This window comes from Beta vulgaris, chromosome 3 (assembly GCF_026745355.1).
Source record: "Beta vulgaris subsp. vulgaris cultivar EL10 chromosome 3, EL10.2, whole genome shotgun sequence".
Classification (NCBI taxonomy): Eukaryota; Viridiplantae; Streptophyta; class Magnoliopsida; order Caryophyllales; family Amaranthaceae; genus Beta; species Beta vulgaris.
This window is the reverse complement of record NC_079204.1, coordinates 10,767,713-10,789,571: the sequence shown is the minus strand read 5'-3', so window position 1 is coordinate 10,789,571 and position 21,859 is coordinate 10,767,713. Positions and strand designations below refer to the sequence as shown.

General features: G+C 38.0%; 1 protein-coding gene and 2 pseudogenes across 1 annotated transcript; 2 read left to right on the top strand and 1 right to left on the bottom strand.

Moving 5' to 3' along the window:
* The first annotated feature begins 9,331 nt into the window (after positions 1-9,331).
* Positions 9,332-10,036, top strand: LOC125495481 (uncharacterized). The gene has a single exon (XM_048640215.1). The coding sequence runs from the start codon at positions 9,332-9,334 to the stop codon at positions 10,034-10,036; it is 705 nt and encodes a 234-aa protein (XP_048496172.1).
* A 312-nt stretch (positions 10,037-10,348) lies between these two features.
* On the top strand, positions 10,349-19,847 carry LOC125495480 (putative disease resistance protein RGA3; annotated as a pseudogene).
* LOC130590888 (mitochondrial metalloendopeptidase OMA1-like) lies at positions 18,804-21,805 on the bottom strand (annotated as a pseudogene).
* Positions 21,806-21,859: the final 54 nt, after the last annotated feature.

Genomic DNA, 21,859 nt, shown 5'->3' with positions numbered 1-21,859 from the left:
AAGTTTAGATAAGTTCAATAAAGCGAAAATAAGTTGAATAGTTAGGCCAAATGACTCACTTTTCACTTTATCCTTTCCTTTTATATTTATACAACTTGGAGATGGGGTATTTATTTATTTACATATCATTGAAATACGACAACTAGAATTTTAAAAAAACTAATAAAAGAAACCAACTCGAAGATATAATTTCTGCAACCACATAAATGATTCTTTTTGGTGAAGACTACCTTTATTTTTGCAAGTGATTCAAATCACTTGTTATTTTTTTTAAAGAACAATTAGCTTTGTTTATTATTTCAAAAGTGGGATTATTGTTAGCTATTTCCTGAAGCTGTGAGTGAATGTACTGTGCACGAATTATGGTCCTGTTATCTACCAGAAGTCATATAGCTCTACAAATAGTCATAGTGCATTACCGGTGTAGTATTTGGGTATGAGCTATGGTTAATCAATAGTAGTTTACTAAATATGCTTTCTCATTGCAGGATTCGTTTTGCTTATCTATTGTGTCTTTGTTGAAATAGGCAGAAGAGCATTGTGTTACAATTAAAAAATGGTACGCTCATCGTATTGAACTGGATAGACTGCTTAGTAATACATCAAAGAATACATCAAAGACAAACACAACTCACAAGCAAGTTGGAGGAGATCAATTTTCTACGGAGTTTACATCTATCCACTGGGTAAACTACCCATTAGAAATAGACAATTAAAAAATAAACGATTTTTTCACCAAATACCCCTGACAAAAAAATTTATTCACCAAATACCCCAGCTTTTTTCAAAATTCACCAGATACCCCTAACTTTTAAAAAAATTCACCACATACCCCAAATTTTTAAAAACATGACAAATAATGCCCTTAATGACTAACGGCGGTTAACTCCGTTAGTCATTAGTGTTAATTAACCCTAAAAAACCCTAAAAAAACCTAACTAATCTAACTCCCTCTCTCTTCCCTAACCCACCACCCCCCAACAACCCCAGCCCCACCACCCAGCCCCCTCTCGCCCTCCCCTCCCCCTCGCCGGCAATCCCTCTCCCTCGCCGGCAGCCCCCTCCCCCTCCCTCACTCTCGTCGCGCCTCCCCTCCCCTCCTTCCTTCGCGCTCCTCTTTCCGGCAGCCCCCTCCCCCTCCCTCACTCTCGTCGCGCGCGCCTCCCCTCCCCCTTCGTCGCGCCTCCCCTCCCCCTCCCTCACTCTCGCCGGCCCCGCCGCTGCTGCTGTTGTTTTCGCTGTTGTTGTTTCTACTGCCGGAAAGAGGACCGCGAAGGAAGGAGGGAGGGGGAGGGGAGGCGCGACGAGAGTGAGGGAGGGGGAGGGGTTGCCGGAAAGGCGGCGTGAGGGGGAGGGGGTTGCCGGCGAGGAAGATGGGTTGCCGGCGAGGGGGAGGGGAGGGGGAGGGGGTGGGGCTGGGTTGGGTGGTGGGTCTAGGGTTTGGGGGTTGGGGTTGGGTTAATTAGGTTAATTAGATTAATTAGATTAATTAGGTTAATTAGGTTAATTAGGGCTAATTAGGTTGACTTAGGGCTAATTAAGTTGACTTATCGCAAACTTGTAAATATAGGCTAACGGAGCACTAACGTCCGTTAATAGTAAGGGTATCTGGTGAATTTTTTTAAAAGTTAGGGGTATCTGGTGAATTTTGAAAAAAGTTGGGGTATTTGGTGAATAAATTTTTTTGTCAGGGGTATTTGGTGAAAAAACCGAAAAATAAATAATCCTGCTGAGTTGGACTCCGCTTATTACTGGGGGGATTTGGTTCATTGAGAGGAAAGGGAAAGAGTATGAGAAAGGATTATGGAAATGGTTTTCCTTTGATTAAAAATGTTGTTTGGTTAGGAACATCAAAGAAATTGAATTTTTTTTAACAATAATAACAATAATAGATAATAATAATAATTCATAATAATAAATAATAATAAAAATAAATAACAATAATAAATAATAATAATAAATATTATTAATAATAATAAAATAATTAAAATAATAAAATAAATATAATAATAATTACAATAATAAAAAATTATAATAATTATAACAATAAATTATAATAATCAATAATAAAAATAATAAAAATGTTGTTTGGTTAGGAACATCAAAGAAATTGATTTTTTTTTTAATAATAATAACAATAATAGATAATAATAATAATAATTCATAATAATAAATAATAATAAAAATAAATAACAATAATAAATAATAATAATAAATATTAATAATAATAATAAAATAATTAAAATAAAAAAATAAATATAATAATAATTACAATAATAAAAAATTATAATAATTATAACAATAAATTGTAATAAAAATAATAAAAATAAATAGTAATAATATGATAATATAATTACTATTAATAATAATAATAATAATAATAATACTAATAATAATAATCTCTATTATACTACCTTTGTTTCCTAAAGATCTTCTTTGTTACTGTTCCTACAAATATCAAGGAGGATACATTTGTGTGAGGTATGGGGTGGGTAAAGTAGGAGAGAGAAAGGGGTTAAGATAAATAAACAAATAAAAGCGGTCAAAGTAGGAGAGAGAAAATGAAGAAAATTGAATTAGTAATGTAATGGTGGACCATATAATAGGGACATGAGAAGGTAATAAGGGAAAAAAAAAATTCCAAGTAAGAAATAAAGTAAAAGAGGGAAGATCTTTTGGAAACGCATTTAAACGGAAAGAGGGAAAATCTTTAGTAAACGGAGGGAGTATAAGGGAAGGGTGAGCTATAGTGTCCCCAATAAATTTACTTAATTACCCCTTAGTAAATCAACAACTCTAACAAAAAAAATGAAATAAAATGAAACTCAAATATAGCATCAAAAAATTAACAAAAAATTATATCAATCAAATATTTGATCAATCAATACACAATCAAGTACTCCATCCGTTTCCTAAAGATCTTCCCTCTTTCCATTTAAGTGCGTTTCCAAAAGATCTTCCCTCTTTTACTTTATTCCTTATTTGGAATTTTTTCCCCTTTTTACCCTCTCATGTGCCTATCATATGGTCCACCATTACATTATTAATTCAATTTTACTCCCTTTCTCTCTCCCACTTTAAACTCTTTTTGTTTGTTTATTTATTTATCTTAACCCCTTTCTCTCTCTTACTTTATCCACCCCACACCGCACATAAGTTAAATCTCATTGGTATCTGTAGTAATAGTAACAAGGAAGATCTTTAGGAAACGGGGATAGTAGTAAATAAAAAAGAAAAATTTAATCAATTAACAAAGTGAAATGATATAATTAAAACAAAATACTTTGTTGATAAAAATATAAAAAATCCTTAATAAATTTGCTAACGTTCTTCTATCGCTCATGAGTTTTAATTTTAAAAATCTTAAAGAAAGTAGAAATAAAATAAATAATAAAAGACGAGTTTGGTTAAGTAATATAGGCTAAATCAACAAAATTAGCTAGCCCAAAAAGCATGTCTAATGTTCAAATTTTACCTTTGTTTATGCCCAAAAAAGTTATAAATTATGTTCTGAAAAAGTGAAGCACGCATCGCGTGCATAAAGTGTTACCAAGGGAAGGGAGGAGGCTATGGCGTGTCCTCTATTAACTTACTAGATCGTTCTTATAATCTTGAAAATTTAAAATCTATCCATCAATATTCATACATACATAAATAACTTAACAAAAATAAATTTGTTCTAATTTTTTTCTGCAAACCCAATTCAAAAGTAAAAAAATTACACAAATAAAGAAGACATCTCACAAGTATAACTGACAAAAATGTTTATAATAAATTTAAATTTGTAATAAAAATAAAGAAATACAGAGTAAATAATTAACCAAATTGAAAAATCAGACGATAAATCCGGTAAAAGATAATAAAAAATAAAAAAAATTAAAGAAAATTAAAAAAATTAGTAACTAAAATACTAGATGTATAGCGAGCATATGAAATTAGATAGCAGCTTAAGATTACGAAAGTTCGCGTAACTAAAAACATGTTACCGCACGCATCGCGTGCAAAAAATGCTAGTAATAATATGGTAGAGGGATATGGGGTAATCCCAAACCTTGGGTGGTGGTGGGAAATCAATGTAAGGGGAAGGAGGGTAATCCTAATAAGAAAAAGGGGTAAAAGATTTGAAAAAACACACTAACCAAACACTCACAAAGGGAAACAAGGAACTCAATTTCCTTTCCCTTTCCCTTTCTTAAAACCCCCAACCAAACACTCCCTTAATGTCTATTTCTAGTGGGTAAATAAAGTTTTTTCCATTTTCTTGAAGTGTTATATGGAGACAAAGGAAATTTGGAAATAAATACATCTCATTGATTGAGATCTGAATGGAAAACAAAGGACAAGTCTAAGAATTGAATTGACATAAATTTGTTGAGAACAACTAGATCTTCATTCAGTAGCTTGTCTTAATACCAACATTACCATTCAACCACATATCAATTGGGTTACTCTATCATCACATATTCACAGTACCCTTTGCTCTAGGAGACTAGGACTTTAAATCAAGATAAGATGGTGATACTGAACCATGTGAATTATCTCGTAGAATTCTCTAAGGGTCCTCTAACCTCTTCTTATGTGAGAATCTCAGGGCTATACATTCAGAAACAACATATTTATAATAATTTTTTTTTTTGGCAGAGGTAAAACAAGAAATTTATAATACAGTTTATTAGGAATATGTAGTAGAGTATAGAATAATAAAGATATGACTCATATCTTTATGATAGATTATTTCGTAGGTACTCCCTCCGTTTCCTAAAGATCTTCCTTGTTACTGTTCCGACTGATACAAGGAATGATCCATTTGTGTGTGGGGTGTAGCGTGTGGGGTGGGTAAAGTAGGAGAGAGATAGGGAGTAAATTGAATTAATAATGTAATGATGGACCATATGATAGGGACATGAGAAGGTAAAAAAGGGGAAAAAATTTCAAATAAGCTAAGGAATAAAGTAAAAGAGGGAAGATCTTTTGAAAATGCATTTAAACGGAAAGATGGAATATCTTTAGGAAACAGAAGGAGTATAATATAAATCTAATGCCATGCGTAGAATGGTTATGTAAGAAAAATGCATCTAACAAATGCCATTAATGAGGGATTATTAATGACGGACGTTAGGTTTGACATTAAATGTGTCACCTACCGTCAATTTTATAATTTTTTCGAACAAAAAAAAAAGAAAATAAAATACCCCTCCTCTCTCTCTCTCATGTTTTGATCATTGCACTTCCTTACTCCCTCTTCTTCGCACTCTATCCCAAAAACAAAATCCCAGAGCAAAAAAACATCTGCAGCATCTCCTCATCTAATCATATGTCCACTGTACAACCACACAAAAAAATTGCAAAAATCGCACTTGAAATATGCTCTACCATGATTGCGTTGAGATCCAGAGATGTGCAATCTCGCATTGTTTGGGGGACTGCAATTACACTTGGGAGTGACGAATTTCCATTCCTGCCGCAACTGAGTAAGAATTTGCAGTTGACATTGTTGATGATGGAGAGGAGTTCAAAGAGTAAAGGAAGAAGATTAAGATTTGGGGAAGGGGAAGGGGAAGGGGAAAGAAGTTAATAAAAGGGAGTCAAACCCTAGTTTTTTGATGGGAAAGTTTCCCGCTCATGTTTTTTTTTAACATCTACTCAAATTAATTCAATTAATTAATCATTATTAATTTCACTAACGGGACACATAACAGCCACTTAACGGCAATGGCATTTTGTATTAAAAATAGATAACACAAGGGCATAGTGTAGAAATTCTAGAAAGATGGGGTACAACGTAGATAATAAAAAAACACGAGGGCATAACATAGAAAAACCCTAAATTAATTTACAAACATTGTGTTTTTTAAACCCTATTGTTGTAATTACTTCATAGAGAAAATGTTGCATATGGAATTACCGACACATTTTTTTTTGATAATATACAACTTATTTTATAATTATAAACAAAATTTGTTAATATGATCACTATGAATCATTGGGTAAAGCCGTCATAAATTGGTGGAAGGAATTAAAACAGCTATTCTATTAGACTTGGTCTTCTTTAATATCATTTATATACGACCACGGAGACAAAGGTGACTAAGGCTGTTGTGGAGCAGAAAAAGGAAGTGTTGGGTTTTTCAAATGCTATTGGTGTTTCTAGCGTTGGTAGAGCTGGTGGTTTGTGTTTGTTTTGGAAGGGTGAGAAGATTTCTTTCTCGGTTATGTCGTTCTCTCAAAATCATATTTGCGGTGATGTGGAGAGTCGGGGAAATGTGAATTGGCGTTTTGTGGGTATTTATGGATGGCCTGAAGAAGAAAATAAATATAAAACGTGGGATTTGATTAGTTCTCTCTGTGCAGATTTCGAGGGCCCTATTGTTTTTGGGGGTGATTTTAACGAAATTCTAAGTTATGACGAGAAGGAAGGGGGAGCTTCTAGAGAGAGACGTGCTATGGAGGGGTTTCGTGAGGTTCTCTCCCGGTGTAGTCTAGGTGAGTTGAGGTTTGTTGGACAATGGTATACATGGGAGAGGGGGAGGAGTCCGGAGACTCGTATCAGGGAAAGATTGGATCGGTTTGTGGTGTCTCATTCGTGGATGCAATTATTTCCTCAGGCATACATCGATCACACATTGAGATATGGCTCTGATCATTCTGCGGTTGTTTTAAGAGGGGAAGTGAGTCGGCAAAATAACAGGGGAAGCACTGGTTTCCGGTTCGAAACAAGCTGGCTACTTGACGCTACTTGTGAAGAGGTAGTGCGGGGTGCATGGGCTAAGTCATCTGGTGGGGTGATCACGGATAGATTAGGCGAAATGGCTCGAGAGCTTAAAGCATGGAGTAAAAAGGGCTTTGGTAACTTGGGTAAACAGATCGGAAACATGGAAAAACGGTTGCATATGGCGCAGAGCAAACCGGTAACGGAAGAGAGTTGTCAGGAATGTTCAGCTTTGGAGAGGGAGCTCGACTCTTTGCACGCAAAAAACGAGGCATACTGGTACCTACGTAGCAGGGTTGCTGAGGTAAAAGACGGGGATAGAAACACATCATATTTTCATCATAAAGCATCGCAGAGAAAGAAGAGAAATAATATCCACGGCATTCGTGATAGATTTGGGGATTGGCAGACGGAGAATGAGAAGATCGAGGTTGAAGTGGAACACTATTTTGACTCCATTTTTACCTCGTCGTTGCCTTCTACAGACTGTTTACAGGAGGTTTTGCAGCATGTTCGGAGGTCGGTCACCCAAGAATATAATGATTTGCTGCTCCGGCCCTATACTAATGAGGAGATTTTCGCGGCTTTGAGTGAGATGCACCCCTGCAAGGCTCCTGGCCCTGACGGTATGCATGCTATATTTTATCAGAGGTTCTGGCACATTATTGGAGATGAGGTTTTTAATTTTGTGAGCCATATTCTGCATAATTATTCCTTGCTCTGGTAGTGTTAATATTGCTCTAATTCCAAAAGTTAAATCCCCTGAGTCTGTTTCTGAATACAGACCGGTCAGTTTGTGTAATGTTCTGTATAAAATAGCTTCTAAAGCTATTGTGCTTAGGCTTAAACAATTTCTCCCTGCAATTGTTACTGAGAACCAGAGTGCCTTTGTTCCTGGGAGACTGATTTCTGATAACTCCCTGATAGCGCTGGAAAATTTTCACTCAATGAAAAAGAGGAATAATAGCAGGAAAGGTTTAGTGGCGATGAAGTTGGATATGAGTAAAGCCTACGATCGTGTGGAATGGGGCTTTCTGCGTAAGCTTTTATTAACGATGGGTTTTGATCGCAGATGGGTGAATTTGGTAATGAGTTGTGTGTCGTCAGTGCAGTATTCGTTCATCATCAATGGCAGAGTCTGTGGTTCGATTTGTCCTACTAGGGGCCTTCGTCAAGGAGGCCCTTTGTCCCCCTTTTTATTTATTCTTGTTGCTGATGCCTTTTCTCAAATGATACAGCAGAAGGTAAATATTAGGAAGCTTCATGGAGCTAAAGCTAGCCGGAATGGTCCAGAAATATCTCACCTTCTTTTTGCAGATGACAACCTTCTTTTTACGAGGGCTACCCGACAGGAATGCGGTATTATAGTTGATATTCTCAACAAGTATGAAGCAGCATCTGGGCAGAAAATTAACTATGAAAAGTCGGAAGTGTCCTTCAGTAAAGGGATTAGAGCTGAGAAAAAAGAAGAATTGATTGATCTACTCCATATGCGGCAAGTTGACAGACACCAGAAGTATCTTGGTATCCCGACCATCTATAGCGGCTCGAAAAAAGTAATTTTCAGGGATCTTTTGGATAGAATGTGGAAGAAACTGAGAGGTTGGAAGGAAAAGTTATTGTCTAGAGCAGGGAAGGAGGTGCTTATTAATGCTGTGATTCAAGCATTGCCAACGTATCTCATGGGGGTCTACAAAATTCCGATAGCAATTATCCACAAAGTTCATTCGGCAATGGCTCGGTTTTGGTGGGGTGGCAAGGGAGATGAGCTAGAAAATGCATTGGTTGAGCTGGGAGAAAATGTGTAGGCCTAAATGCATGGGTGGTATGGGTTTCAAGGATCTCAGAGTCTTTAATGATGCTTTACTAGGAAAACAAGTCTGGCGCCTACTGCAATACAAAAATTCCCTTTTGAGTCGTGTTATGAATGCAAAATACTATCCACAAGGGGACATTTTTCAGGCTCGGTTAGGATATTCGAATAGCTATTCGTGGCGGAGTATCTGGAGTGCTAAAAGTCTTGTAAAGGAAGGTATGATGTGGAAGGTGGGAGATGGGAAATCGATTGATATTTGGAGTGATCCATGGGTTGGGGATGAAGAAGGAAGATTTCTAATGAGTGAGAAGGTGGCAAATTTGAACGTTGTTAGTGATTTAATAACAGACAATGGGTTGGAATGGAAAACTGATGTGATAGAGAGCAACTTTGTGGCTCGTGACCAGCGATGTATCCTAGCTATTCCACTGAGTTCCAGAGCTTTACAAGACACATTGATGTGGGCATACTCCAAAGACGGCATTTACTCTGTGAAAACCGCTTACATGCTCGGGAAAGGGGGCAACTTAGATGATTTTCATAAGGCTTGGGGAATTTTGTGGAGTATGGAAGTATCACCAAAGGTGCGCCAATTCTTATGGCGTGTCACAACAAACTCTCTCCCTGTGAGAGCAGTCCTTAGGGAGCGCCACTTGGTCGAAGAAAGTGGCTGCCCGCGGTGCGTGGATGAGGTGGAGATAGCCCAGCATGTGTTGTTTCATTGCCCATATGCTAGGCGTTTTTGGGAGGCGCTGTAGTGTGGCGAAATGGTGTGTGGGGTTGAGGGTGAAGGGACGTGCGATACGATGGTTAGATGGAGAATGATGGAAAAGGGAAAGGTGCAACGTGGGTGTTACTTGATGTGGAATCTGTGGTCTAACAGAAACAGCCTTCTGTTTGAGAATTCTAGCCCCCCATTCGAAGTGGTCTGCCAGAGAGTGCGAAGGCAGGTGGATGAATTTAGTGACTACTCTCGTCGCATATATGGCGGGCCGACGAAGCATGGGAGAGCTAGCTCGCCCCGCTGGACAGCTCCGCCTAGGGGTGTGGTGAAGTTAAATTCCGATGCAAGCCTCAGCGCAGATGGTTGGATAAGGCTTGGTGTGGTGGCGCGTGACGCGGAGGGACGAGTTCTCTTCTCGGCGGTGAAACGAGTAAGGGCGTACTGGCCCGTGGAGGTTGCCGAATGCAAAGCGGCTTATATGGCTGCTCGCCTGGCTAAGAATCATGGAATGCAAGAGGTGATTTTTGAGTCGGATTCCCAAGTGGTGACTAATCGACTATCAAGAGCTGCGGTATTCTTTTCCGATCTTGATGCGATCCTAGGGGATGTTTTTGATATTTGTCGTGATTTCATTTCTGTAAGTTTTTCTCATGTTAAAAGAGATGGGAATTCTGTTGCCCATAATCTTGCTAGAATAGTTCCGTTTGGTGTTGAACAACGTTGGGAATTTCACTGCCCAAGTGATGTAGCTCCGTATGTTTTAATGGACACTTTGTCCATGGATTAATGAAATCACGTTTCCCTGCAAAAAAAAAAATTTATATACGACCAGCCTATCTTACTCTTCATACAGTTGCATCGTTCCACAAAAAAGACCATTCTCCATCTCTAAAACCCAAAAATGGAAGCATTCGGAACAGTGCTATCTGCTGTTCGAACTCTTTTAGCAGTGCTGCAAAATCCGGAATTCAAAGACATTTTGTCAACCTTTGGCTACAAATCCCAACTTGAGGACCTCCAACTCACCGTATCCACCATCAATGCTGTTTTCTGTGATGCGGAGACGAAGCAGGAGCTCAGCAATGAAGCACAACTGTAGATGGAGCAGCTCAAAGATGCTGTCTTTGAAGCTGATGATCTATTCGATGAGTTTGTCACTCTCACTGAACAGAAGCAGCTGGTGGAAGCTGGTGGTAGTCTCTCCAACACTAGTAGAAAAAGGACGATTTGCGTCCCCTGATTTGCGTCGCACAGACACGGAAACGACGCACAGTTAGGATTTGCGTCGCATGTAGGGAGCTGTGCGACGCAAATCACAAAAATCACTCCAGCAGGTGCGCAGAATATGTGTCGCACCATATAAAAATGCGTTGCAAAAGGCTAATGTGCGTCGGACCCCTTGGCCCATCCGACGCACATCAGCCCACCCAACTCTATACCGCGTCTAATAACTTCTGCCTTTTAATATACCCAAACCCTAAAAATACTTTCCCCCAGCCGCATCTAATAACGCCCAGATGAAATCTTTCTCCCAGCCGCTTCTTCCCCCCCCCCCCTCTCTCTCTCTCTCACTCGTCGAACATCATCATCTCAGATGAAATCGATCGAAGTTCGTTCGTTTCTTTGGCACCGATGAAATCGATCATCTCAGCATTTCATTGTTTGTTTGGCACCGATCTCAGAACTTAGATCTCAGAATTTAGATCTCAGCATTTCATTTTTTTTCTTTGGCACCGATGAAATCGATCATCTCATTGTTTGTTTCGCATGTAAAATCGATCAGGTATTTCGTGTTTAGTTTGTTAATCGTTTTATTTCGTGTTTCGCATGTGATTCATTGATTTCAATTCATTTCATTTTTCAGATCTAGGATTTATTTTTTATTAAATTCCTTTTCGTGTTTCGTGTTTTTTCTTTCGCATGTGTATCATTGTTTTTTTTTATTGCATTTATCCTAGGCTAGGGTTTATTTTTCAGATCTAGGATTTTCTTTCAAATTTTCAGTTATTAAATTCCTTTTCTCGTTTTCAGATCTTAAATTTTTGTTTATTCGTTTTCAGGCTTGTCCGATGAAGGTTTTCAGATCTCCTTTGCACCGCCATCTGAAATATTGACTGTATATCTGTTTATTATTGGTTTTTTTGAGTTTTTTTCAGTTTACTTCCATATTTTGTATATGGATTTTATTGTTGTGGAGTTGTATATCTGTAATTTTATTTAATTGATTTTCTGTAATTTATGTATTCTTTTTTATGTAATTATTTTATTTAATTGTTCAATGGCATTTGCAACAGAACCTATCCTTCAATTGATTTTCCAGTCATGAACGTCTCTGTAATTAATTTTCTTTTCCCTCTCAAAAAAAATTTTTTTTTAAAAAAAAAATACCAATTTGCGTCGCACGTATCCCAAGGTGCGACGCAAATCACTCATCTGCGTCGCATCCTAGGAGATGTGCGACGCACATTAGAGCTTTATGTTCGCTGGGCAGACTCATCTGCGTCGCACCGTATATAACGTGCGACGCAAATAGCTTTTTAATTTGCGTCGTTTCCACATACGACGCAGATCGTTTCGTAGTCATTTGCGTCGAGGGCTTTGGCGTCGTACCAGGGTCCGACGCAAATAGGCGCCTCACATCCGACGCAAATTGCCTTTTCTGTACTAGTGCAAAAAAGCTGAGTCGCTTCTTCTCTCGCACCCACAACCCATTGAGCCTTGCTTATAGGATGTCTCAAGGGGTTAAGGATATCAAGAAGAAGTTGGATAAAATTGCTAATAACAGTCAGCAGTTTGGGTTTAAGATTGATTCTGAACCTATCAGAAAGAGGAGGCCTGAGACCTGCTCTTATGTCAACCAAGTTGAAATCATTGGAGGACAGCATGACTTGGATCACATTGTTGGTACTTATCTTACTTCTAATGATCAACGTCAGTTGTCATTCCTTACGATTGTAGGTATTGGAGGGTTGGGAAAAACTGCACTTGCTCAACTTGTGTATAACGATCCTAGGGTCAAAACTGCATTTCCATTGAGGCTGTGGACTTGTGTTGCTGATCAAGATCAGCAAGAACTCAACGTGAAAGATATTCTTGGTAAGATTTTCGGCAAGAATCAAGAAGGCTCCACCATGGAACAAGTGCAAGTCCGACTTCGAGGGAAACTCGCAGGCAAGAGATTCTTGCTTGTTTTAGATGATGTATGGACTGAGAAGCGTCTTCAATGGTGTGACTTGGTGCAATACTTGATGGGAGGTGAAAGAGGATGAAGTTGGATTGTGGTGATTTCACGTTCACAAGAGACTGCGAAAATCATAGGAGATGGTCTGACACACAAACTTGACGGCTTGTCAAAGAAAGACTCGTGGCTCTTGTTTGAAAGAACATCATTTACATCAGATCAGTTGTCAAACCCCTCTGATGAATTGGTCGAGATTGGGCGAAAGATTGTTGATAAATGTGCTGGAGTTCCTCTCGCTATAAGAGTTGCAGGAAGCCTTTTATATGGACAAGAGAAGAGTAAGTGGGAAGATTGGATTAGCCAATATCAGGGAGAGTGGAAACGGGATTATACCCATACTGAAGTTGAGTTTCCACAATCTTGAGACTCCATTAAAGAGCTGCTTTAGCTATTGTGCCTTGTTTCCAAAGGATTATGTGATGGAGAAAGAGACTTTGATAAGCCTTTGGATGGCACAAGACTATATTGTTCCATTTGATAAAGGTCAAAGTATCGAAGAAGCTGCTGAAGAGTATTTTTCAATTTTGTTGAGGAGATGTTTCTTCCAGGACATTAAGAAAGATAAATTTGGTGAGATCAAATCATGTACGATGCACGATCTCATGCATGATGTGGCTCAAAAGGTCTCGGGAAAGGAGATAATATCTTTAATGAATATCATCATGAGTAACAAGATTGATGACTTAATTAAAAAAGCTCGCCATCTATTGATTGTCTGGAGACCGAAATATGACAAATACACTTTGGAAAAGACCTATATCCGTTCACATCTTTTTATGAATGCATATAGTTACGAACCAAATGTACAATTTCGAGTGGAGTCATTAGTTGTAAATTCTAGGTGCTTAAGGGCCTTGGACCTCGGTTGGTTAGATATCAAAAGTTTGCCACACTCCATAGGTGAATTGTTGCATTTGAGATATTTAGATCTTTCCTATAATCAAGAACTAGAAGTGCTTCCTAAGTCAATTACAAAACTCTACAATCTTCAAACCTTGATATTATCTAGTTGTATAGGATTAAAAAAGTTGCCAAAAGATTTGAGTAAACTAGTTAAGCTTAGGGTCTTGAATATACGGGATTGCAATAACATAAGCTATATGCCTAGGGACATGGGTAAGTTAAGTGGCCTTGAGAGGCTAAGTAATTTTGTAGTGGGTGGAGATAGAGGGAGTAGTAGTTGGTCAAGTTATGTGAAGCAAGTGGCAGATGAGTTGGAAGATCTAAAGACTCTTAACAACCTCAAAGGCAATCTTCAAATGAGGATCAAAATGTCAATTTATGAAGTTCAACTCCATTGATTTCAGAGAATAACAGAATGAATAATGAGAGAGAAAGAGTTTAGGTGTGTGTTTATTTCAGTAGAATTATTATTACAATGATTGAGGTAGCTAATGTGGCTATATATACAGCAAGTTGTTATAAAGCATAACAACTTGTAACTAACTACAACAAACTGAGAAGCTGATGTGGCTTATAGAAGAATCCACATCAGCAATACACTGATTAGTCTCCAATACCCCCCCCTCAAGTTGGAATGTATAGAAGAAGACATTCCTAACTTGTTAAGAAGAATTTGAAACTTCTTAGAAGGTAAAATTTTAGTAAAGACATCAGCTAGTTGCTGCTGTGTAGGAAGGTAGGTAAGTTGAAGAAGACCTTCAAGAACCTTTTCTCGAGTGAAGTGACAATCTATTTCTATGTGCTTGGTCCTTTCATGAAATACAGGATTCCTAGCAATGTGGAGAGCTGATTGATTGTCACAGTGAAGCATGACAGGCCTTAAACCAGTAATGCCAAGTTCTTCTAGTAACCTGACCATCCAGGTCACTTCTGAGGCAGCTGCAGCCATAGCCCTATATTCAGCCTCAGAAGATGACTTTGAAACAGTGCTTTGCTTTTTAGATTTCCAAGTGATATGAGAGCCACCAAGTAACAGTATATAGCCTGTGATTGATTTTCTGGAGTCTGGACATGAAGCCCAGTCAGAATCTGAAAAGGCTTGAAGGCAGATATCATCATTAGCTTTCAATAAGATGCCTTGTCCTGCTGTAGAAGATACATAGCTCAAGGTATGTTGTAAAGCAGATAGATGAGAAGATCTGGGAGATTGCATAAACTGACCGAGGCCTTGAACTGCATAGGCCAAGTCAGGTCTTGTGGTTGTGAGGAAGTTAAGCTTGCCTACTAAAGATCTGTAGATGGCTGGATCAGATAGTAGTTCACCTTCATCAAGATGAAGTTTCAGATTCAAAGGTAGAGGAGTGGAGGCTTTCTTGGTGATATCAAAAGGACAATAAGAGAGTAATTCTTTGGTAAACTTGCCCTGACTGAGAAGTATACCTTTTGAAGTATAACCAACTTCAATGCCAAGAAAGTAATTGAGTTTTCCCAAATCCTTGATGCTGAAAGCATTGTGTAGGTGGATTTTTAGAGCTTCAATGTCAGCAAGATTAGTGCCAGTGACTATAATGTCATCAACATAGACAGCTGCAATACAAATATGTTCATTGTGTTTCTTAATGAACAAGCTGTGGTCATGATGAGATTTAATGAACCCTTGACCATGTAATGAGTGAGCTAATTTCTCATGCCATTGGCGAGAAGCCTGCTTGAGGCCATACAAAGACTTTGTAAGTCTGCAAACCAGGTTGTCAGGGTTAGCCATGCCTTCTGGAACCTTCATAAAGACTTCTTCTTTTAAGTCTCCATGTAAGAAGGCATTATTCACATCTAATTGGAATAATGGCCAATTCTTACATGCTGCAACAGCAATAAGACACCTAACTGTGCCCATTTTAACTACAGGGCTAAACGTCTCTTCATAATCAAGCCCATACTTTTGGTTAAACCCTTTTGCCACCAATCTGGCCTTGCATCTTTCTAGCTCACCATTGGCTTTGAGCTTGACTTTGTAGACCCATTTAGAGCCTATAACTCTCTTGCCTTTGGGAAGAGGAACCAACTCCCAAGTATTATTAGTTTCCAAGGCTAATAGCTCAGCATTCATAGCTTCTACCCATAGAGGATCAGTGGATGCTTCAGTGTAGTTATGAGGTTCAGTAAGTTCACATGATTTGGAGATAAGAGCTTTGTAAGTGTTAGGAAAGTGAGAATAAGAGACAAGGTTACACCAGTGAGGTTGATAGGTAGAAGAGGAAGCAGAATTACATTTGTAGTCTTGGAGATAAGAAGGTGTTTTGTGGTGTCTAGTAGAGCTGCGAAGTAGAGTAGGTTGTAAGGAGGCAGATTCAGAGAGGTCAAGTAAGGTGGAAGGTGAGGTTAGAGGAGGAGAAGCTGGTGTAGGTGGGTGATGAGAAATATCAGCAACCACATCAGCAATAGGGGAAGAGGTAGGTAAGTGAGAAACATCATGAGAAGGGAAGATGCTAGAGGGAGAAGAAAAATCAAGAGAGTCAGAAGCTGATTCATGAAAAAGAGGAGCAGAACAAGATGGCAAGTATATGGCATTAGTATAATTAGAAGAAGGATGAGAATGTTTATAGAACAGGTGATATGAAAAATGTCTTTCATGGAAATACACATCTCTAGTGACAGCAAGTTTATTACTATCAAGATCTAGAACTTTATAACCTTTTTGAGAATCTGAGTAACCTAAGAAGACACATGGCTTGGCTCTATCATTGAACTTGGATCTTTTGTGTTTATGAGTGGAAACATAGCAAAGACAGCCAAAAGTTTTTAAGTGAGATAGTGAAGGATTCACACCATACAATCTGAGGTAAGGACTATCATGATTAATAGCTTTGAGGGGCATTCTATTGATAAGGTAAGCAGCACACAGAACACAATAGCCCCATAATCTATCAGGAACTCTAGATTGAATGTAGAGAGCCCTTGCTGTCTCAAGAAGATGCTTGTGTTTTCTCTCTACAACCCCATTTTGCTGGGGGGTATGACTACAACTTGTCTGAATAAGAATCCCAAGTTCATCATATAATAGTTTCATGTCTCCTTCACATAATTCTCCAGCATTATCAGATCTAACACACTTGACTGTTACATGAAATTGAGTTTGAACCATCTGGAGAAAAGTCTTCATAATATGCACAGAATCGGTTTAAGTTTGAGAAAATGAATCCAAGTGAATCTACTGAAATCATCCACTATAGTGAGAAACTGATTACATCCAGTAGGAGTATTTACAGAGTGTGGCCCCATATATCAACATGTAACAACTCAAAAGGTTTAGTAGTCTTTATTGTACTTGTAGGAAAAGATACTCTAGTTTGTTTAGACTTTGGACAGACTTGACAAATTGTGTCTAAACATGACTTAGGATCACAAGAAAAAGGAAGTAATTTGAATTGACTGAATGGCAAGTGTCCTAACCTAAGATGCCACAGTTTTGCATCTTCAACAGCAGTTAGACAAGTTTTATTAGAGACATCAGCAATAGCAACACTTGGACAAACCTTCTTGTCTTGGACATTGTATAAACCAGCCTTCAGCTTACCAAGAAGAGTCAACTTCCCTTGCTGAGAAATAAAGCATTCATCATGAGTAAAATGTAGTTCACAAGGCATGTCTTGGCATAATTTGTGAACTGATATGAGGTTGAATTTGAATTGTGGGACATATAGTACATTATGAAGTATAATGTCAGGAGTCAGCTTCACAGAACCAATATGTGTTACTGGAACTTTAGCTCCATTAGGAATAGTAATAAAATTATCAGGTTCATGTATAATATTATAGTCGGAGAAATTTGTGAGGTCAGAGCAAATGTGGTCAGTTGCACCACTATCAAGTAGCCAGTTGTATTCAGAGCAAGAAAGTAAACAGAAGTTGTTACCTGCCACCATAGCCTGAGTAGAGGAACTGGTGCTTGGTTGTGCAGCCTTGAGCATGCTCATAAGCTGATTGTATTGATCCATGGACAAGTGTGGTCCAGCAGCATCCTCATTAGTATCCATGATCATTTCTTCATTAGATAACAAGGCTGCCACCTTTTTTATCCTTGAAGCCTTTAAAGTTGGCTGGATAGCCATGAACTCTAAAGCATCTATCAATACTATGACCTGGAATCTCACAATGTGTACAGTAGTATTTGGAGCCTGGTTTATCATTCTTGGATCCACCTGAGCCTTTAGTGTAGCTGGTTTTCTTGAAATTGTTACTGTATTTCACATTGTTGCTGGAAGATTTAGTGTTGTTATTAGGAAATTTTCTTTTATTTGCCATAAAGGCCATAGAATCAGAGTGAGATTCAGTGTGAGAAGAACTTGCAACAGTAAGCTCTTTGTACTGTTCCTCCTGAGCAAACATCCTGTAAACTTCAGTGACCTTAGGTAGTTTCTGCATCATTAACATATTACCTCTGATGGTTGCATACTGATCAGATAATTTCATCATGAACTGTATAACCATCTTTTGTTTATGCCTCTCATAGAGTCTCTTGGTTAGATTACAAGAGCATTTATTACACGTGCAATAAGGTAGAGGATGTGCCTCATCAATTGCATCCCAGACTGACTTTATTTCAGTGAAAAATTCAGACACAGATTGAGATACACCTTGATGAATATCTGCTAGTTTTTGTTCTAAGGTGTATATCTGAGCCAGAGATGTAAAGCCAAATCTCTCCTCAAGATCCATCCATATCTCTCTAGCAGATCTCTTAAACATGACACTTCCAGCTAGATTTTCATTAAGATTGAATAAAATCCAAGAACAAACAAGGTCGTTACACCTAGACCATGCTTTAAATTCATCAGAAGTTTCATCATCAGGTGGTTTATGAGTTCCATCAACAAAACCAGATTTGTTATGTGATATGAGTTAATAGCATAGCTCGTTTCCAGCTAGTGTATCCTTCACCATTGAATTTGAAAGATATTAATTGCGCAGAACTAGCATCCGATGGATGAATGTAATATATGCTATTAGGATTCTGATTTAAAGGTAATTGAGGCATGATTGAAAGAAAGTAGTTCAAGAATCAAATGAATGAGAAGAATAGGAAGAATAAGAGACAGATGAAGGATTTTAACAAACAACACAATTTTAGTAAACAATTCTTGCAGAAACAATGAAATCAGCAAGAAATAACAAGAGAATTCAGAGATTAAAAGTATAATTCCAGAATTTCAGATGAATCACACCTTAATTGAGAAATTTCAGATGAATAAAAACCTTCGGAACTTCAAAGTAATCAAGCGTGATGCAGCATTGATGATAATTTCTCAAGAATTTTCAGCGAAAATGTCCTAGAATACGTGGTTTAGCTCTGATACCATGTCAATTTATGAAGTTCAACTCCATTGATTTCAGAGAATAACAGAATGAATAATGAGAGAGAAAGAGTTTAGGTGTGTGTTTATTTCAGTAGAATTATTATTACAATGATTGAGGTAGCTAATGTGGCTATATATACAGCAAGTTGTTAGAAGCATAACAACTTGTAACTAACTACAACAAACTGAGAAGCTGATGTGGCTTATAGAAGAATCCACATCAGCAATAAACTGATTAGTCTCCAATACATAAATGGTCAGAATTTTGTTAATGAAGAAGATAGCAGAGTGATGCAAGCACTACCCAGGGAAGGATTATACCTTATGCATAAGGAATATCTCAGTGCCATTGAATTTTATTTCTTTGGACTAATAAAAGATGATGTTGATCTTGGAGCAATAACAAGTTTGATGGAAGATCTGCGGCCACATTCGAATCTCAAGGAGCTATATGTGTTTCGATATGGAGGTGTGTGAGAATGCCTTGGATAAATCATCTCCCAAATCTTGTAAATCTTTACCTTGATTGGTGTGAGAACTTAGAGTACACAGGTAGCAGTAGTGGGGCACCATTGCAACTACCTTGTCTTTCTAGATTGAGAATAGTCCATTGTCCAAAGCTGGCATGTACTGTGATGTGTCCCAGCTTGGAAGAACTAAATTTGAATACATTCAATGAAGGAATGCGAATATTAATGGCATCCACGTCATTGTCGTCAGGCTCATCTAATCCTCAACATTCAGCAAGCAGTAGTGATATTCTTGTTCCCAAATTAAAGAAGATGGAGATAAACAGTGTGGCATGGCTGGAATCGCTGCACATGGAGTCTCTTCAGTGTCTTGAAACCCTCCATGTAGATTGGGATGATAAGTTGGTGCATCTGCCCAACTGTATACAGTACTTACCTGCCCTCCAAAGCCTTCTAATTGATGGATGCAAAGAACTGGCAGCACTGCCACATTGGATACCCGAACTCACCTCTCTCAAGTCACTTGTGATTTGGGCCTCTTCAGAAATCCTCGAGGAAAGATGTCGGAAAGATCCACCTGGGGAGGACTGGCCCTACATCAAACACATTGCCGACGTTCGTATATCTTAATTTCAATGATAAGTTTGCAATCCTTGCCACTACAGGTATGTCTTTCTTGAAGAAGACTTGCTTATATAGTACTTCCTCCTTGTGAAAAAGCACTTCAATTGTACATGATTTCCCCTGTAATTCCTGATATAATAGATTTGTTGGTTGTTGAATGCTTTGGACATTATATAGTTGCTGGTGGAACAAATTTTAAGTTGTATTGATTTTATGGTTGCGTTTTTGTGATTGTTGGAAGGAACAGTTCAAGATAAGTTCTTCAGTGATTGATTTTATGGTGCGCATATCATGATAATGAGATTCTGCAAGGAGCTTCAGAAGAGAGCTGCAGCAGATAAGAAGAAGTCAGTGACGCTATTGTTTGAAACTGCCTTGCTAACCTCAGGCTCAATGTCAAGGACTCAAACACCTCTGTTGCTAAGATTCACAGGATGCTCAAGTTCGATTTTGAGTGTTGACGACCGAAGAGGTTGGTGATTGTGATAATGCTAACATGCCTGCTTTGGAAGAAGATGGTGCAACAATTAACTTTTTAGTATTGTCTGAGAAGGAATCTTATGTTTCTAGCTATTCAGCAGTGCTTTTTTTGGAAGAAACTTTTTTTTTATGGAGCAAGGGTTATTGTTAATCGCATGCATTTGCCAATCCAAACTCTTGTGCTCCTATTTCATGCAGTTCATTCTGCCTAATGTGGAAATGAGGCATGATTTTGAAGGTGTTAGACAGTATGTAATATTTCTGTTTTTGTTGCTAACCCCTTAACGAGGCGTGTTTAAATTATTGAATGTATTGGTTTCTTGTAGAAAATGATTTTGAATTCAGGGTACTATGTTTCCTTCATTGGTGAACTTATCATCAAGAATAACCTCCTCCATATGCCAATCCCCTGGCACTTTCTCGTCCATCCCCTCAGTAAACGCCTTCATAGTTCCATGCCCATTGATCTCGTGATGGCTTACGCTCTCGGTGGCGTATCCAGGACTACTCCATGCTCTTTCATGGCTTATCCCCTCTTTCCAATGACTCAATTATGTCTTTAGATATCAATCTAATCCTCATACTATCAGGGTGAATTGCAGGCAATATTTTCCCCTTTAATTCTTCCTTCATCTTCTCAAAGTGAGATTCCCCAATTCTCCTCTCTAGGGTTCTTGACAAAAGTACAAGATGTTTTCTTTTTGTATAGGGAAAAACTTCTGAATTGCCAAAATAAACAGTGATCACAACACCAGAACCAACCACTATCTAGCGATTGTAGGAGAACAAGATTTAAAACCTCTTGGTTTAAAATGGTAAACTTGGTTTCTATAAACATGGTAATTTCTCCTAGTAACACCACAAGACAAGCTACTTTGATTCTGTTTAAATCCATTCAAGTACCCAAATTTTGAAGAAATTGAAGGTGACCCAGATAATATAGAAGACTTAAATTAATTGTAAAACAAAGAAGAGGAACTGGAATAAATTCTTGAAATATGATATTGAACTGGACTTTTAGGCCATAATAACTTGGAACTCAAGCTTTTATAAGCATTGTAGGCAAATCTTGATCTTTTGTACCATGCCATGATATTCGAAGAAGCAAAATATGCTAACTTTGATCCAAATTCTTCAATTTCAGGGTCATTTATGAACTGGGTACTAATGAAAAAACTGAAATTTTGGGTGATATAAAAATTATAGAATGACAAATTTACAAGAATATGTTTCTTCCTTTCTTTCATCAAAATGGTTAAAAGGGAGCGTCTGAAATCTGAAAGTGAAATGAAAATGGAAAGAAAAGAAAGCGAATTATTCTGGTGAAGCGGTGAATTAAGGGCCTAAATTAGCAGAGTCATGAAGTTTGTATGAGGGAGGTGGTGGAAGAGAATGAAAGAAAGAGTGCTTGTCTCATAGGAGAGTAGTGTGTTTTGAAGTGGTTACTGTTTTACTCCAAAGAAGGTAATTTTTAATAATTTTCCAATTCATGGTAGGGAAACTTGCTTCATATTAAAGAGTACATCTTTTGAAAATTT